The sequence below is a fragment of the Chamaea fasciata genome, unplaced genomic scaffold (assembly GCF_029207755.1).
Source record: "Chamaea fasciata isolate MVZ Bird 193981 ecotype frontalis unplaced genomic scaffold, bChaFas1.0.hap1 SCAF_6, whole genome shotgun sequence".
Lineage (NCBI taxonomy): Eukaryota > Metazoa > Chordata > Aves > Passeriformes > Sylviidae > Chamaea > Chamaea fasciata.
This window is the reverse complement of record NW_027094091.1, coordinates 30,783,404-30,803,319: the sequence shown is the minus strand read 5'-3', so window position 1 is coordinate 30,803,319 and position 19,916 is coordinate 30,783,404. Positions and strand designations below refer to the sequence as shown.

The 19,916-nt window shown below is 42.1% G+C and overlaps 2 protein-coding genes across 8 annotated transcripts in view; both read right to left on the bottom strand.

Annotated features, from left to right (window-relative positions):
* Positions 1-19,131, bottom strand: part of FAT1 (FAT atypical cadherin 1) — a 103,143-nt gene extending 84,012 nt beyond the window's left edge. For 6 of the 7 annotated variants that reach the window (XM_066185853.1, XM_066185856.1, XM_066185857.1 and 3 more), the window contains exons 1-2: positions 18,648-19,131; positions 7,488-10,776 (exon numbers count right to left, since the gene is read on the bottom strand). In XM_066185853.1, coding sequence (XP_066041950.1) covers positions 7,488-10,755 — 3,268 coding nt within the window. In that variant the 5' untranslated portion in view covers positions 10,756-10,776; positions 18,648-19,131. Of the gene's footprint in view, positions 1-7,487; positions 10,777-16,773; positions 16,855-18,647 lie in introns of those variants that run through there. The other variant, XM_066185854.1, reaches the window with a different exon arrangement.
* On the bottom strand, positions 19,019-19,686 carry LOC136290770 (octapeptide-repeat protein T2-like). Its single transcript, XM_066185077.1, has 2 exons — positions 19,604-19,686; positions 19,019-19,517 (listed from the first exon to the last, which is right to left on the bottom strand). The coding sequence occupies exons 1-2, from the start codon at positions 19,684-19,686 to the stop codon at positions 19,019-19,021; spliced, it is 582 nt and encodes a 193-aa protein (XP_066041174.1).
* Positions 19,687-19,916: the final 230 nt, after the last annotated feature.

The window sequence follows — 19,916 nt, the reverse complement described above, 5'->3', positions numbered from 1 at the left end:
AACTACTTCGTGCTTCCAGAACAGCTCTATTTTTTATCATTTTGCACAGATAAACTAAAACTTCTAGAACAGATACGTTCCCAAAATTTCTCAAAACACACACACACACAAAAAACACCAACCAAAACATACACTTTTACAGAGATATGCACAAAAATACATAACTCAGACTCAGGAAGCGTTGCTTTAATTCTTTCAAGAACTTTATTACACTGTATTCAAACAACTAGATCCTTGCCCTTGTACCATTTTCCAAAGAAATAAGTTTAACAGTTTGTGCTCAAATTCCAGGCGTTCACCTGAAATTCTGCTCCAGATGTCACTGTGACAACCAGCCAACTCCAGAACCCAAAAATAATCTTCATAAGCCCTTTGATTATGAAAACCTCTCATCTGCTGACTAGAATGTCATTCAAATCGCCAGCATACATTAGAATTAGGTTTTCTCTTAATTGCAAACTGAAGTGCTGATGCAACCCCTCGTTTAAACAATTAACCTTCCAAATTAACATTTATAAGCTTAAGAATTTAACACTAACTTGGAGCTTACAGAACCTAGTAATCATTCTGGGTTTGTTTCTTTTTTTTTAATTTCAGCTGTTTTGCATGTTGAGGTTTGTTCAGGTTATTTTTTATTGTTTTAGGTTTGGATTTTTGTTTCTTGGGTGGTTGTTTCTTTTAGTTTGGGTTGGTTTTGTGAGTTTTCTTCAAACTGCATCAGAATAATCTAAATTCTTACTCTAGGACACATATGCCTCAGCTACTGAAGTAATTTAACTGCTATAGCTACATGGGAAAATCATTAACTTCAGTACAGCATAATGCAGCCATAGAGAACGCAGCTTAGTATCAAAAAAAAATGCCCAAAAAGTTAGATATCTGGGAGATTAGTCTGTGCTCTGAGCTTCACTTACAACTGTACCTGAGCTAGCTAGGGTAAAACTTTATTGTGCAAAAAGCTGCAGCCACTTAGTATTTTGCAGAACGAGAGAACCTCTTAATCTTTCTCTCTCTTCAAGCGTAGTGAGAAGAACTACTGGGCTTTGCAGGAATAAAATGCTATCATAAAACCGCATTCTATGAGGGTCTTCTTCCAAGTTACTTCTCACTTTTAACTGGTCAATTATAAGGAATCTTAATTGCAAAACCTTTGCGCCAGTGAGACTGCATCTGTGGACAGAAGCCAAGCAGGAAATACCACTGTCACAACATTCGTAAACAAACATAGTCTATGATGTGAAGATACTCTAAGAATTAGTCAATCATATTAAACAAACCTAGAATATTCTTTCCCTAGTATCAACATCACCTGATCAATTACAATTTTTAATTTAATGTTTCATAGCTTTCTTACAGTAAGATTTGCTCAACATATTTTTCTGTTAATAGTTTTCAGTGACTACAATCTGACAGACCTTCAAAGACTCAGAATAAACCCTAAGCCAACATATAACATGGAATATGTATAGTAGAAGAATGGAAATTAATAACTTCTTGGTGCCTTTTTCCCCCCTTTTCTTCTTCTTCTTTTTTTTTTTTTTTTTTTAATTTAAACTGATACAAACTAAGTTTTTGCACACCCTGATGTTTATATCCATGATTTATACAATCAGGGTAACACAGTATACAGAAGGAGCAATTTCAAAGATCAAGCATTCAATGAAAGAGTGTGAAGAAAGTCCTGTATTTGTAAGGTTGCTTAACTATAATTAACTTAAAACCAAATCATGCTAATCTCAGTTTTGATTAAAAATGCCTCCCCTATCTCAATGTATTTTATGACTATATCTTTACAACAAACAAACAGAAAACATTCTCAAGCATTTGAACTTGTGTACTGTTAAACTACATTTGGTTTGTGCCAACTACCACTTTTCACGAGCAGGGGTACAGTTAGGAGTGAACTGCAGGATTAAGATTCCCAATAGATGATCTGGGTACAGTCACCCCTCCTAAAGGTAGAAGAGTTGTTGGTATAGATGCAGGGTGGTTTCTGTCTCAGAAAATGGTGCTGGTTTAACAGCTATCCAGTGGGTGCTCATGTGTCCTGCTCCACTGATGACCACAGCATTTAAACCTTGCTAATGCCAGTCTTTGAAAAGCTGAAAAAGCCAAAGACCACTGAAGAAATGGAACCTGAAGCTATCCCTTATGCACAAATGTTAATGATCTCCCGTATTTAAGTTAATGGATTTATATGAACACTACAAAGCAATGTTAAGATCTTTATTACATGTTAGCCATGATCTGTTCCTTTTATGAGTATAGTTCAGTACTTTGCTTTACACAGTTAAAATCTTACTCAATCTCCTTAATGATTGTCTTCCTAGATGGAAATAGTTCTGGTAATATTAAAAATAGCATCCTATAGCCATTGAGCTTTATTGACCCTATTTTATGCATTCATAGGTAGTGCAATAAAATTGATTTTCTTCCATATGCCCCTGCTATTTTTTTTAACTTGCTCCTTTAATATTCTTTACCAAAACAATTCGCTTTTCCTTATCACAGTAGCAAGGTTACACTTGAAAGTTACATGGTTCCAAGGGAAGACAACAGAAGAAAGATAAGCACATGAATGTTACAAACCATATGACTTGAAAACTCCCCAAATACAAAATAACCAGAGACTGGGAAAGGATTAGAAGAAAGTATCACCTCTGTGTTCTGCCTATGCTACTGGAGACAGCCATCTCAGGCTAGACAGACCTTTGTTTTAATAAACCACAGTCATGCCTCCTTTGAAGGCATTAAATTAGTTTAATCACCTTAAACCATGTCTGTATCGTTAAAGCAAAATTACTGTTCTTCTATAACAGTTATGGCCTAATAACTCAAGTTTAGGTTAATGAAAGTGCAGTAAAATTCCTGGTAACAAATAACTACACTAAACACAAGTATTAAGCTTATCATGTATGAGGTTCAGACTGTCATATCATCCTTTACACCATTCTGGAACTAGGTTACATACTGCAAAATATCCTCAATTGCAGAAGTTTAGAAAACACCTGCTGGTCACCTTGCAAGCTGAACTAGTTGCTAAGTTTCTGATAATTGGTTTATAAAATTCCCTGTGACTAGAAATATTACTGTGCAGGGTCTACATATAACACCCAGCATCTGCATGTGTAAGGACTGTAAACGCAACCACTCAACTGGTTAGCTATAACAGACATCATGGAATTCATTACTTAAACCTTCCTTCACTTCAGTTTCCAACATAGGCTCCTATCTTCCCTAAACGTTTCAATGAGACATTTCTTAGGCTTAATGACCCATAGCACCTACACATCCAGAGTCTGCTGGCCCCCTTAGCTATCTAAATTTTGAGCACTAGAAAGAAAACCAAAACCATAAGAAAACAACCTTGAAACAAGATTAGAACAGCTCTAAATAATAAGCTAGAAGCTCTGATATCTCAAGGAAAAGGGCAATCTGCTTGGAAAAAATTCTTTGGAGAAGGCCAGAAAACTGCTACGAGTTTTTCTCAGTCTCATATTTACAGCTGAAAATCAGTGTGGATGCTTGCTCACCACATGCTGGTGCTCCCAGGACAGTGTCCCAGCAGCCCAATGGGTGACACTGCTCACCTGCCTATACAACTGGAAGAAGTACTACGAGCCCTTCCCAACACCATTTTTACAAACAAGAGCTTCCATTTTTCAGTTAACCTCTGAGGAGTGCAAATGCTCAACGGAAATGCTCCATCCTTGTATTTGAAAACTAAAAAGTAAACAGGAAGACATTTTTCTTTTTCCTTCCTTGCCTGCTGGAATAAAAGCTGGGACAAGGAAGATCCAGTATTGCCTTTGTCCCACAGAGCTTCTGCTTTAGGTTCTGCTCCAGCAATTGCTTCTGTAATTCCTTAGTTTTTATCAATTAAAGTAGCAGCATGGTATTGACATGATTTATCTCACTTTTACTGTCCTGTGCTAATGGGATTTAGATGGTGCATGGGTTTTTCTTGTGGCACACCGAGATCTGCATCGACACAATGCCTTCTATTATTAATACACACCGATGTGCTCAACTCCTTATCAAATTCTTTGAGAAAATATTTTACTGCTGCTTTAGCAGGCAATTTATATAGCCAATTGATCAACTCAATTTACAGCCTTCGGTTCTGCTCACAAATAAAATGCTATCTTAAATTCCAAGTTCTCCTGAACACGTACCTAAAGGATAAACAAATGGCTTTGTTAAATAAATTCACAGCACAAAAATCTTATGCTAACATTTTTCTTCTCATGTAACATCCCAAAGTCTTCATTTATCATGCAATTTGAATTCTGTTTCTGTATAGTATCAGGCACAGTGCACTGTTGTACTTCTGAATCATACATTGAGCGATGACCTCTGATCTCTCTCCCTTACCCCCTTGGCTTCCAGTTAACAGTTTATGAGCTGAAGATAGCATGAGGCTGAAACTCCAAATAATCTCATTAGTATAATTTATTTTCTTTAGTCATACTTTCAATCTTGATAACTTCCTGAGGAAATGGGTTTCATGACTTTATTACACTTCATGTGAAAAACACTTCCTTATAGCTTAGAAAAGGAAAAACACTTTAAAACCTGTTAACTGTGTGTGCCTTATTTCTTATATTACAAAAAATAGACAGCGATATAGGTGCTACAGAAACTATCACAATTTTCTAGACTTTTATCATCTTGTTCTCCTCCTTTCTAACCATTATTGCCTTTTCAGGCTTAAGAGTACTAAGAAAGCTAAAATATGACTGACTACCAAATTTACCCCTAATACATCTTTTTTCTGTGTGTACTTGAAAAGCATCAGAGCAGTCAGGGAACTAAGTAATCAAACCAACTCCTGAGTTGGGAAATACTGGTGTTTAGTGCACCCTGTTAAGAGATTCACTGCTAATGGTTAGGGCATAACTGCAGAGAACACAACCTATGAAAACCCGCTGACTGAAAATAAAGATAAGTCTTGGAAAACAGAACTCAAGACGCCATGGCAAAAATATATTAAATTCACTCGTGAAAATACCAGAATTACAGGTACAAATATCAAACACTAATACCATTTCCTACCTTTTGAACTGTAAAATTAAAACAAACTTAACATGGGAAAGACAACCTAAAAGTCAACAAAAACCAAAGCATGGAAGTAGCTATTCAATGCTTCTATCATCATCTAGTCTACCTGAAAATATGATTGTTGTCCTTAGTTTCTTGTAAGCAAGGGATACAAGAGCCACGGTGAGCCACTGAAGTGTTAAGTGTTGACTTGAAATAAGTTCTTAAATCTGATTTATCCATCTTTAAACTGACAGTGTAGTATGGTGCTCTTCAGAGACAGTAGGATGAGGCATGTAGCCCAGGGGGAAAGTCAGAAAAACCTTTCAGCAAGCTGAAAAGGTTAGCAAGTTGCTTAACAAATCTCTTCTTTCATAAATTCTTCAATGCGCTTTGTTGGCTGATAGTCAGTCTGCTCCCTGTATCAAGGCCAGTCCATTTTGAAAAATATGACAAATATTCAGACACTGCAGTATAGAGAGTATACTCAAGAACAATTCTGATGTTTTTTTACCAAAATAAAACATCATTCCAAAATTTAAGCTACATTGTCAAGTTTGTACATACTCAATGTCCTTTCATGAGTTCTTTAAGATCACCATTTGATGGAAAAAAACACATCAACCAAGTTGAAATAAACACTTTATTCCCCACACCAATGTCATAAGTGGAATTTTTTCAGTAAGATTAAAAACTAGCAACCCCTCTTTACCACCCCCCACATTCCCACCAAATCCCTCTACTTTCATCCCCGAAGAACTGCAAACACTAGACACCAGATATGAATACAGACAATGCCTTTCCCCTGTCTTGAAAATACAGAGTCACTGTTCTGGACAATATTATTAAATAGAAGCTGGCTTTGCCCCAAGCTCTGCCAGCTTTGTAAACCCAGCTGATAAAAAGTAACTTAGCTAAACTCACACCAATTCGTTAGTCAAGTAAACTAGCTTTGTGCCAAAAGAGTAGAGAGGCAACACAAGCAGACAACTAATTCTGCCATGGTAGTACACAAGAAGACACGTACCTGTCCACACGCCCATGAACAGGTTCATTCTCACTTACTGCTCCTACCTATCACTCAGAAAATAAATTGCCAAACTCAGACTCATTCTATAGGACTACTACAGACACTTCTAAAATACCATAACACACAGTGAACTTTAATACACTTATGTCGAAAGAAAGGCATAATGATAGACAAATTAATATTCTGGACACATACCAAGTGGCCAAAAGTGAACCTACAACGTCTTGGAAAGAAAGTATTAAATTCTCCCCTTTTGGAAAATCTGTTTCACTATCTTAACTATGTGCTTTGTTAAAAGCAAAGCTAAGGGAAGCACTGTTACATTTCAACCTGTAGAGCTGGTTCTTTAGCCACAAACCATGTAATTTAATGACTGACTTTCTACAGAAGAAAAAACAGTCAGGAACAGTTTGTTCACCCAAACCCTAAAGAGTAAAGTGGCTTCATGAGCCACTATTACACACAATCACAACTGTGGAAAGCACAGAGAAAACACTGAATGACTACTGGATGAATCAGACATAATTCCCACCTTTTATTCTCCGTTACAAGCTTTTTTTCTTTAAGACATCAATCATGTATGTAAGCATTTACCTACCTACATGTAACCTGTAGACAAATTTTGCATCAGATTCCTCCTCAATTTATTTCAAGATGCTTAGATAATTGCAAAATGTCAATGCTCTCTCTTTATAAAAGACATAAACGACTAGATAGCTACATAGACATTCAACCAAAATGTTAAAAGGCAGCATGAGAATTTTACTGAAAATAAAATTAGGTTTCTTCTGAACACATGACACTGCAAAAATATTCACACTGCTCATCAACATATGCATTATTTATGAAATAAGTCAACAGTTCAGTTTGCTTGATTCATATGAGGTTTTTCTAGGGGTGCATCAATGCTTTCTTTGGCAAAAGCCTTCTGATGAAGAAGGCACTGCTTACTGAATTCTAGATGGGCACCTCTAAACTCTGAAAGTAACTAACAAAACCAGTACATATGGCAATATCACGTGCATGCATACCTCCAGTAAAAGGAGCAAAAGACAATGTCACTTAAGACTGAAAAGTACGTCAGTCCCACTGTCCACAAGACAGAGTGTGTGTGTGCTCACACGAGGCAGATGGCTATTTTATATCAAGAATATTCTTACTTTTTCAGGGGGGGCATAGATTTTAAAAGTTAAGCATGGCTTTAGGTAGGCTGGATGGAAGTGGGAATATTAGAGAGAAATTACTTATCAAATGTTTGAAAGTAATTTCACTTAAGTAGCAGACACAACTATACGCATTGCTGGTGACATCTTTTTGTCCTAACAAGAACACCTATGTCAACTGTGATAATGCCGCTTCTCCCTTTGCTGGCATTTAATTTTATTCACTATATAAAAATAACAGAAAGCCATCTTACCTTTTTCTTCGTCTATTCGGAAAACTCCTATACCCGATCCATCTCTGATGGAATATCTGATCTCCCCATCTCGTCCTGCATCTTCATCATAAGCAGATACTGTCATTACTGTGGAGCCAATAGGAGCATCTTCTTTTATAAAGCCTTTATCTGCAAATACGGAGAACTGTGGGGGGTGCAAGTTTTCATTCACATCAACTATCTCAACCTCAACATAACACGTAGAGGACAATGAAATGGGTTTTCCTTTGTCCTTGGCCCGCACGGTCAAGTTATAAAGTTGTTTCTTTTCATAATCCAGTCTTTGTACAATACGTATGGCTCCACTTACTTTGTCAATGTCAAAAGTGCTATCTCCACTGTCCAAAAGACTGTACCGTACTTGACTTGACTGGCCTAAATCAGGATCATAGGCTTCTAGCCACGTAATAATAGTTCCCTCAGGAAGATCTTCCCGAATTTTCACATGGTAATTTGAAGGAATAAATTTGGGAGGATTGTCATTAACATCTTCTACAGCCACTTTCAAAATAACTGTTGAAAATAATTGAGGTTCTTCAGTAGGTTGGTCCCTAGCCTCAATTTTCAACAAATAAATGTGCCGTTGCTCCCGATCCAGGACCCCTACAACTTCCACAACCCCTGTCACAGAATCAATAGCAAACTTGTCTGTGTCTGTAAGAAGAGAGTATTTCACTTCTCCGTTAGCACCCAAATCTTTATCAGTAGCTCCAATTTGAATTATGGCACTGTTGAGCTCCTTGTTTTCACTTACTTCAATAAAATAGCTGTCATGGAGGAACTCCGGTGGGTTGTCATTAGCATCCAAAATTTTTATATCTAAAAGGGTCCAGGCAGATTTCTGTGGTATTCCAAGATCATAGACAGTAATATTGAGGGTGTATTTATCTTTTAGTTCTCGGTCAAGGGGAGACAGAATTTTCAGCACTCCTCTTTCCATATCAACAATGAAACTACTGTCTTCATTACCTGCAGAAATAACATACACTAGCTTTCCATTGAAGCCAGTATCAAGATCGGTAGCATTCACAGATATTATGCTGGAGCCCACAGGCTGGTCTTCTCTTATCTCAATGCTGCTGGGGAGAGTACTTCTAAACTGAGGTGCATGCAAATTCACAGAGTGAGTATCAAAGAAAACATCCTCAACTTCTCCACGATTGTGCAACTTATTTGCTTGTAAGAGTTTCTCTGCAAGCATTTTGGCAACACCAGTTTCTTCACATTGCAACTGGACTGGTTTGCGACTACTAGCTACGGTTATGTTGATATACAATGGTTTTGCGAAGTTCTCTCCATCTGTAGCTGTAATTTTCAAACTGTAAAAAGATATTTTAGCACCTAGGCCATCTATTAGTGACTGTTTGAGAGAAAGTACTCCAGAATTTGGGTTTAGGCTAAATAAATCCAGTTCATTTCCCGATTCAATTTGGTATCTCACCAACTGAAGCTCATCAGCATCAATAGCAGACACAGTTGTTATTTGTTCTCCAACACCAAGATCCCTGGGGATTATTCCCTCACAATTTATTTTCTCAAACAGAGGTATATTGTCATTCAAGTTATTTAAAATAATAGTAACAGGAACTTCAACTTCTCGGCGATATGGTATACCCCAATCAGAGGCTCGAATCCTTAAATTGTAAACCCTTGGCATCAATTCATAATCCAAGTCTTCTGAGGTACTAATAATCCCACTGAAATGGTTAATCACAAATGGCAAAGGATTTAGGTTTGCAATGCTATAGGTCACATAACCATTTTCTCCTTCATCAGGGTCTTTTGCACTTACTCTCATGACACTTGTACCTATTGGCACGTTTTCATCGAAGGAGGCTTTATAGGATGTCTGAGTAAATTCAGGAGGATTGCTATTCATGCCTAGTACCTTAATCAATACTTTTGTAGAAGCTCTTCTGTCACTTGTCACAACTTCAAGTTCAAAATGGGATGCATATTGTGCTTTTATGGGTTCTAATGTGGTAATAAGACCAGTGTGAGTGTTTAAATTGAATTTTAATTTTCCTGGTGTGTTTTTAAATACATATTTTAAATGTGGGTAACCAGGCACAGCTTTCACCATTATCACAGGTGTGTTTGGAGGAGCAAATTCACTTATTTCAGCTCTATATATCTCTTTCTCAAATCTGACAGGACCAGACTTAAATTGTGGTGATGTCACATGAACAACTTTTACAGAAGAAAATTGTGGGGGATTCCCTTTATCTTTAGCTTGAAGGGTAAGGTTGTATCCAAAAGCGTGACTCTCCCAGTCAATGGGACCAATGGCTTTTATTCTGTATTCTTTGCCACCTGGAACAGACCTCACTGTTTTGAACTGTTGAAGCGCATCTCCTGCCACAATATTTAATGATGCTATTTCCCCATTTGAACCCTGGTCATTGTCCTCTACAGTTACAATTGCATACGTTGGATCTGTGTCTGATTCTGATGGAGTCAATGGAACAGCTGTAATAACAGGGGCATGTTCATTTGCTTGCTCTACGTGAATAGTTAGTTTTGCCATACTGCTTATGCCACTGCTACCATACAACTTCAGCCCACGGTCCACTGCAAGAATTTCCATCTCATAACGCTTAGTGTCTGAGTAGTCAAGTCTACCAGTTAGAACTATCACTCCACTAGTTGGATGTATAGCAAACATATCTGTTCTTTCTTTAAAGCTGTAGTAGAACTCTCCATTTGTTCCTATATCTGCATCTGTTGCACTGACTCTTGCGATGCTGGTCCTTATTGCTGTGTTTTCAGGCAAAGAAACACTGTAAGATGTCGGAGAAAACAAAGGCCGCAAGTCATTTGTATCCAGTACCTGTATCCTGACCTTGGTGCGCGTTTCAGCATTTGTATTTTTCTCAACTGCTTTAACAGTCAGCATATAATGGTCCTTCACCTCTCTGTTAAGGATAGCTGTGTTTCCTCCCTTGGTCCGTATTCTCAAAAAGCAGAAGTTTCCAAGAACATACTCTTCAGCTTTGAACAAGTTCTCACTGTCACCAGAAATAATTTTGTATCTTAAGTCCCACAATGGATTTGTAAGATAAATGCCCATTTTCACAGGATGCCCAACGTAAGTCTTGGCTGCAGAATTCTCATACACAGTGGCATTATACTCTACTTGTGTAAATTGCATTGATGGAGCATGGTGTGGCCTTTGATTTCCTTCACAGTTTCCAAAATGCTGCACCAGCAGCATCAGCAGCAACAGCATAGTCAAGTATCTTCCCATGGCAGCAATTAAAAAGAAACCCTGAAACAAGAAAGAGATATAGTAAGACTTATGGTTGCTCAAATGTCTTATCAAATAAACATTGATGCTTAGTTCAGAATTCATACTCCAAAGTAAACTGTAGGTTACACATTTCGACTATATCTTTTTCTTGCAGAAAGTGTCACAAGAATTTGCAGAAATAGAAACACAGATAAATTAAAAACTAAAAAAAAACAAGAATGCATTATAGCAAAAGTCTAGGAATTACTAACGCAACACAAGAGGAACAAAGACTTAAGTATGAATGAACATTCCCATGAAGAAACATGCTAGAAGAAATATGTCAATGCTGTCCTCTGTGAGCAAAAAAACTAGGTCTGAACTAATCTGGAGTAGAGAGATCCTGTTCTCTACTTCATACATGCCAATGATGTCTAGTAGAAAATTCTCTTCTCTCATTTCATTTGGACTATTAAATGACTGATGTCCAATTATGTGGAAGTAAATTGCAAGAGATGGCTTGATATTATCATCAATTCTTTACAATATCCTATGTACACCTGTTCCGAGAAGTATAAATATTATAAAGAGTGAATAATTCTGTAGTGTATTCCCTCCAGCACTGCCTACCCTTGTGAGAGTAGTGCTTATCATAAAAGAAAAAAAAAAGAAAAAAAAAAAAAAGAAAAAAAAAAAAAAAAAGAAAAAAAACCCCAACAGACACCAATATCAAGCACAACTAAGGTGTAAAGCCCATAGAGAGTAAGACATATTCCTTTATTCCCCTCTCAGAACAGATCTGCAACAAATTAGTATCAAGAGCCATGAGAACAAGAATCTGTCAAAATTACTGGAGGAACATTTCAGTCAGGTTTCTCCAACACACTCCAGAAATGACAGAGAAAGAGCCTGGAGCAGCAAGACAGTCACAGAGGCACACCTTCACTGGATTTGCCTTTTGAAATCAGTATAACATTTTTGCTACCTAAATCTAGGCAAGACTGCAGTAGGAAGAAAGGCAGAAACCACAGGAACAAGACATCTGGAACCACCTTCTTCATGTGGGTATATAGCAACCATCTCTACTACTTCAAGTCTCACATATAACAAATCAAAGCTTCAGAAGGCTCCTCAACAAGCCTAAGTTTTCAAGATCTTGGGGACAAAATTTCTCTCCAGCAAGTAGAAAGAGATCTAACATTGTCTTGATTACTTTGATTAAGTAGTACACATTCATTTCCTTCTCCTTTACCTGTTTATCCTTAATTTTTATCCCTTACCTCTCCTTCTGAGTTTTCTTCCCTGGCCAATCTGCTATACAGATCAAACTAATTACTCACTGTGTTGGTCTTTTATTGTTCCTGACCTTTTTCTCCCCACATTTTAGCCCTAGTTTGCCCTTATCCTCTTCTTTGGCTGTAAATCTCTCCTAAGTGCCTATCTTCATGCTAGTTCTGTTCATCTCCACTAAAATAATACCACATGTTGTCTCCTTCCCCCACTTGCATTTTCCTTACAATAATTTCTCTCTTCCCTACTTCCTACCTGCTCAGGTAGGTATGTGAAAGATCACACTGGCTGACATTCCATGGACTGACTCTGCCCATTAGCAAACATCAGGGCAAATTAATCTACTTATGTCAACAGTTCACTTCAAAACCTCAGAAGGAATTCAGTCACAGATATTACTTAGTCAATGATTTTGACAGGAATTTAAGAATCAGATTCACACAAACGATAGGAAGTATTGCATGAGGAGTAATGAAAAGGAATACCCTTTTGGAAGGAGAAAAGTGTGTCTGTCTTCCAAATCTAGCAATTAAGTTGCACAATTAAAACTATAAACATAGCAAACAAAAAGTGACTACACAAATAATAAAAAGCATTAAATCTCTTTGAAGACAGTCACTAGCTGGAACCAATACAACCAAGGTCTTAACACTGACTGAAGAAAAGGTTGGGAGGGCAAATGAGTGGTTGGAACAGTCGCCATCTCAATTGCTTAACAATCTTCTTCCTCCCCTATCTACTTTCCTTCTCAGGCTATGATATGTCCTGGGAATACAGAGACACTTGGGTCTCCAAGGCTTTATGTCCCAGCATACTGCCAAATTAACAAATATTTACATAAAACCAAAACAAACAAACAAACAAACTCCTACACATAACCAAATCTTTGCAATAAATAACTGATATCACTAATTCCAAAACTCTGAAAAATTTAAGATGCTACCAGACTGACCTAAAAGGCAACGTTAAGAAGATTGCTTAAAACATCATTTTTTAAAATGTCTTAAAACATTTTAATGTTTTAAAAGCAAACTCAGCTTTTCCTCCCTGCTGCTGGAATTTGGAAGCCATCTATTACCAATGATCTTTTACTCAATGATCAAATTTTATGTTGATCTGATCAGAGGTTTCCCTCTTTTCTCCCTCAGTTACACTAGGATTTATTGTTATTATTATTATTTTTGATTTATACTGAAGTCCAAAACCCAGCTTTACTTCTGATGTTGTAGTACCTGCTAACTCACTGCCTTATGCTCACATTTGGCAATGGGCTATTTGAAGAGGTGGATTTATAATGTAAAACACTGTATCCGTTTGTAACTTTTATCATTCGCTTCTCACATGTCAGGCACATTACATGGGACCTGTACCACACTTAAGATGCATTAAACTGCATTAAGATACCCAAACTTCCTATTAATATTCAAAGTCAAACACATGTGTAGGTTTTACTACTACTATAAATATTGTTCTGTGCCATAATACCTTGAGCAGTTTTTGCTGCTCTTCTGTAACAATGTCAGGTCTGCTCAGAACCAGCAACAGGCAGCTCATTACAAACAATGATGCAAACCACCAGAGATTCCACTCCTCAGCAGTAACCCCTTGGACTTGCTCAGTCACAATCAAGAATGAAAAAGTATCTCTCAACTGAACAGTTAACCACACCAGCTAAAAACAAGTTAGCAATTTCTTTTGCATGACACTCCTTCCATCTTGTCATAATTTACATAGCTACTAGAAACTACAAAACATTGACTGGGATTAACAAAAAATCACCATAGAATATTCGTGGAAAATACCTAAATTATTAAGCAATTCCAGTTATAAAGACCATTAACTACTAAGTATGAAAGCATTAAGAAAAAGTGATAGTGTGTTAGATATAAACTGAGATGGCTCATTACAGGATGCCAAAATGACTGAATTTCAGAAGCATTTTAGCCAAAGGCTACACTTGGAACTCCTAAATATTTATTATCTTTGGAATATGATCAGTTTAGGATTTTCTGTATCCATGTTCAATATATAAGGCAACCATTTACTTAAAAAAAAAAAAAAAATCACAGCCCTAAATTCATAAGAAGTGCACACCTTATTATTCTGAAAAGGTACTTTCAAACAAACGTTGATTTCCTACCTGGAAATTATTATTCAGTTCATTTTTATTTATATGCATATCCAGGTAATTTTTATTTATATGCAAATTCAACACTGGGATATGTAAGACAGTTTTACTACTTAGTCACAACCTTATCAAAACTATTAGTGCATCAAAATATTAGCATAATTTGTACATGGAAAAAATATTAATGCAACTTAGAAATATGAACTATCTTCACATTAAAGGTCTAAGTATAATTCTGGAGCTAAATTAAGATGACTGGATAAGATAGCAGTCATACAAAAAATATTTCTTCTAGCAGGAAGTTTACAATATTTAGATTTCAAAGTTTATAGTTTGAAATTCGAAAGTTTTAAGCATAAAATACAGAACTTAGTAAACAGCAATTTCAATGCCAAGCAAGCAAACAAAAAGACCAAACCAAGCTTATCTTGTTTATCATGGCTACACTGAACCAACTTGCCATGTATCTATGGGGAGCACACACTGAGACATTTACTCGCCCACCAACAGAAGTCACAGGTAGAAAAATGACCCAAGTCAGGCCATATACCTCAGCAAGTCTTAGTCTCACTGCTATTCTTTTTCTGCATGCAAGCTCTACCAGTCAAGTCCAGAATAACCTACCTGCCAAGCAAAACATGAACTATTTACCTTAAAGGTCAGTTTTGATCAGCACACCCAACTGATGCTGCCTGACAGAAGTGCACTGTGAAACTAAACAGTCATGACAGGATTTCTAGTGTAACAGTCTATGAGAGATCGTGTGACTTTGCAAGCTGTACTAATTGTGGTTACACCTACCTTTTAACTGTTTAAAAACAATTATTTATGTAGTCTGATGGGGAAAAAGAATTACCAGGTTTAGCTGCTTAACTTTCCAATCAAACAAATTAACAGTGTATTTTGCTTTTCAGAGAGGGAAGGTGTTTTGGTATTCAGAAAATTAACACATGATGAGAGTGTATGGTAGCGTTACTTTAGTAAAGCTGGCAAGTTATTCAAAAAATGTACATTGTCGAAGAGATTAACATAACAGTTTCAACTTGTGACTAAAGTCCAGTAAGTTTTGTTTGTGTTCCCCACATCATGAGTTAATCTCATGAGATACTTTATGTTTTCGAGATATTAGCTGTTAAAAGGAAAATGCAGCAGCTATATTCCAACAACAGCCAAAGATTCTGCAACCAGAATGAAACAAATATTCACATGGGGAATTTCAACTGCTTATCTGTAAGCAGTTACTTACTGGCGTATCTACTATGAACTCATCAGGTGTGCAAGGAAAAGTAGACCTCCAATCTCTTGGAGTAAGAGTTTGAAATTGAGCACAGCACCCTAAAATTTGTGATAACAAAAATAGTTCTACTGATTTTGAATTCAGTTTTAAACTTAAAAAAAAGAGATATCTTCGTGAGTTTAAAGCCATTTTACACTTATTTACTTGAACTGATAGCAGAGTTAACTTAGCTACACAAAGTCCTTTAGCATGCTTTATTAAAAAAAAAAAAAAAAAAAAAACAACCAACCAAACAAAAACCTATCCTTCTTCTGGGATGACTACTAAAGTCGCCTTTCAGTCTCCTACAAGAGATTTTAAGGTTTTGCAGTGAATAAAACAAAAACTTGAAAAAAAGTTTACAGCATGCAAGATATTTACTCACTAAATAGCTGAATTATTTCCACACGGTTAGAAAAGCAAACGGGAAATACACATCTATAATACAACGTTCTTTTCTTTTACAGAGAGACAGCAGAGGTGGTAAAAGAAAACAGGTAGTATTTCCTATACCACTCCCTGGGAACAACTTGTATGCAAGTATTTAAACCGCAGGAAAACCTGCTGCTAGAAGGCAGCATTTCTTTAACTTAGCAATACGTTTCCAAAAAAAAAAAAAAAAAGTTTACAGCAAGGGGATACTATCAGCGGTAAAATACGGCGTCACTTGCTGACGGGCGAGACTAAAAAGGGCATCTTTCATAACTTTGTTCTGCTTCAACTAAAGAAGAATAAAAGCAGCAGCAGAAGCCGACTGATGAGGCCAGCCGGGTTCTTCCGGGAAGCCGCTGCCTAACGTCGGGTCCTGGCGGGCACTACCCTTTAACTTTCGGAGCAATCCGGCGAGGGACGCGGTGTGGAAGTGCGAACAAAGGAAGAAATTCATCCTAAGGTACTTCTCACCCGCCGCGAACCGCCCCTGCCGGCTCACCCGGGAATCAAGTTTGCAATGGCCCATCAGACGCACTCAGACACCTTGCCTCAGGGAAAAGCACCAGCGCCAGCTCTTTTCCTCTGCCCGACTTAGGCGGAACCTGCCCGCTGAAGTCCTGCTGGCTCTCCGGGGAGCGCGGCCCCGGCTACAGCCCGGCCGGCCGCCGCCAGCCGCGGGGGGACCGGGGCGCCAGGGCTCGCGACGCGCTGCGGCGCCCCCCGGGCGGCGGGGAACAGGGGAGGGGGCCGGCGCCGCCCGCAGCCCGTCCCGCCGGGGCCCGCAGCACGAGGCGGCCGCTCGCCCCCGTCCCGGCCTCGCCTCGGAGCCTCAACTTCCCAAGGGGTCCGCGCCGCCCGTCCTCCCCCACCGCCAAAACTTCTCCCAACTTTCGGCTGGCCCAGCGCTCACCTCTCTGCGGCTCACTGCCTCCGGGGCGAGGGCGCGGGCCGGGGCCAGCCCCGCACGGTGCCAGCCGCGCCGCTCCCCCCTTTCTTCCCCGGCCACCAGCGCGCCTCGCCGGTGCCTCTCCGCCCCCTGCGGGCCGCGGCGCCCCCCGCCGCCGGATTCCTCCGCGGCGCTGGACGGCCGCCCCTCCGGAACTCGTTTCTGCGGCGTTCGGCTGGAGCGGCGGCGGCTCCCGCACCCCTGCCCGGCCCCGCCGTGGAAGGACGAAACGCGGAACAGAACGGCGGGGGAAGGGCAAACCACAACCACAGGCTGTTCCTCCCGGTGGCCCTAGGTTAGGGGACCCTCTCACCTCCGCCGCGCTCGCCCTGCTCCCGTACGACGGGAGCGGCAGGGAATCGGGTGCCGGTCCAGGGACGCGGGCGACTTCGCGTATGGCGAAGTTCTCCCCCAGAAAGGCTACTCAGAAACTTAGGAAAGCTGCTGCCGGGGATGTCTTACGGGGACGGCAAGGGAGATCGTCAGAACCCGCGGGAACACGCGGTCTTCTGCCGTCCGAGGAACAGCGGGTGGCCGGGACAAGTCCCGCGGTGCCCGCCCGCACCGGTGGCACCCAGGAGCGCCCAGCGGCGACCGCTTCCCTTCCCACGGGCGGCCGGGCTGCCGCCCCCGGACCGCGCCGGCGGGCTGGGGCTCACGCCTCCCCACCTCGGCTGCGCTGGGCGAGTCACCGCTTAACGGCCGGGCGGAGGAGGGAGGTCTCAGCAGAAGCCAAAAGCGACTGGCGTCTCCCGCGGTTCCCTGGCACCGCTGTAAGGAACGGCGCCCTGCTCTGGCGTCGGGAAAAGCAGCGGCAGTGAGAGGGAATGCGGAGCCGGGTATACAGCCGGGGGAGCGCGGCGGCGACCACCCTGCGGCCCGCGGAGAGGGTATGGGCTGCCTCTCCGTACCCTCAAGCGAAAAAGCGCCCTCCCGGATTCATACTGAAGGGATGTCTGTCACCTTGTCAGCCCTCCGTTTAAAGATTAATACTCCGAAACGGTCCTTGAAGGATTCCCCGCTCATTAATAAATGATCACACTTAATAACGATTAAGTGTTTGCCTGGGGAATCCTGTCCCAGCGGACTCACGACGAAGCCGGGTTGCAGGCAGGAGCTGCCAGCGGGGGCGCATTTACCACGCATTAGCCCCGCCACATCTTTTATTAGTCATATAAATAAATACAGCCGGCGGCGGAGGGAGCCCCTCTTCAACCACAGCCTCAAGCGCCCAGGGCTGCAGGTTAAAATAAACCAATCCCCTCCGAAATCGCTGGCTTTCAGGGTCACCAACCCGCAGCCGGGCGGCTCGGCTCGGCTCCGCCCCGCCCGCAGCGCCCGCGCCCCTCCGCGGGGCCGGCCCTGCGGCCCCCGGCCCGGCACCGGCTGCCCCGCGGTAGCGGCGGCGGCGCCGCAGTTCCGCGGCGGCCGGGCAGGGGGCGCCGCGCCACAGCGCACGGGTGGCGGGCACGGCTCCAGCCCCGGCTCTTCCGAAGGGAGCACCACCGAACCGGTAGCTCCGCGGCGACGAGCCCGGCTCCGGCTGCAGGGCTTCGGGTCGGGAAACTTGAGCCTCGCTCTCCCCGTGAAGGGGGCGGTAAAGCTTGGGGTACCTTCAGCTCCAGGTACGCGTAGCTTTTCATAGAGTCGATGTGCGGGTATACATACGCGTATTCATATATACATAAACATACACGCTCTACACGGTTAAAAACCACAGGTTGAATCGAAGGCCCTACTGTTTTCAGTAAAGCAACAAATTACAGCACTAGAACTCTCAAGGGAATCATCCCTCTCAGCACCCTGCTGATAATAAACTCGTTAAACAAAGAACTCACCAGACCAGCTGGACTCGGCACTCTTCTCACAAAGTCCGCTCCAGCTCAGTTCATCTCCGCACACTTCCTCCCCCCGCTTTCTTTTTTGTCCTTTGGAGATAGCGCGAGCAATGCCCCGGTGCCCACACGCCTCTAGAGCGTGAACCCCGCAGTGGCCCTATGGCTCAGCGCGGCCCCGGCGCGCAGCCAGCGCGGCGCCCGGCCCCACCGCCACAGCGCGGCATGTCGGCTCCGACCCATCCGCTGCTTGAAACTTGAACGAGGGGGGAGGAAAAATAGACGGAGAGTGGGAGAAGAAGAAAGAAGAAAAAAGAAAAAAAGAAGAAGAAGAAGCAGAATAAAGGCGAGAGGGAGGGAGAGATCCAACTTTCTTAAGACATGTCCAGGCAAAGAACGGGCAGAGTTGAGGAGTTACAGCAGCGGAGAGAGTCAGAGTGGGGACGCTGCGCCGGATTGCCTACTCCTTCCCTCCCTCTCTTCTTCCCCGCCTCCCTCCCTCCCTCCTTCCCTCCCTCCCTCTCCCTCCGTCTTCTTTCGACTCTGTCCGTCCCCCTCGGACCCTGCTCACGGCAACACCACCCCCCTCCCTTGTCCTCGCCGCTGCAGTCGAGCGCGGTGGCGGGAGGGAGCAGCGCGTAGCTCTGTGCTCCAGCACGGCTCCCGCGGGGTCTCGGCGCGCACCGGGGCCGGGGCCGCCCGCCCTTCCTCCCTCCGCAGGTGAGGCGCCGAGCCCGGCACGCCCCCGCCGCCCCGGCCTCCCGCCGCCGCAACTCTCCGCGGCCGCCGCCGCTTGGAGCCGCCGCTTGGAGCCCCAGCTCGCTCCGCCGCCGCAACGCCTGGCGGCTCCTGCTCGGCGGGCACAGCCGCCAGCTTAACCAGGAGGCTCCAAGTGGGCTGAGCACGGGAATCTCCCACTCTCTCCCGGCCACGTTAAGTCAAGAATATCCTCTCCTCGCCTCTCCTCGCCTCTCCTCGCCTCTCCTCGCCTCTCGCCTCTCGCCTCTCGCCTCTCTTTTTCCCCCCTTTTCTTCTTTTTCATTTCTCTTTTCTTCAAGGGAGGATTTCTCAAAGCACAGAAAAAAAAGTGCAGAATGGCGGTTCTTTCTCCAAAATAATACATCATAAGCAAACAAGATGTATTTATAATGTGGTTCCCCCTCATCTAAAGTCAGCCCCAATCAATTACTCTTCGACAAAGTTTAGGAGCTGTTGCACTGCCTAGTGGCAGGGATCAGCTGAAAGGAGCGGCCTCAGAAGGTCCTGAATGGT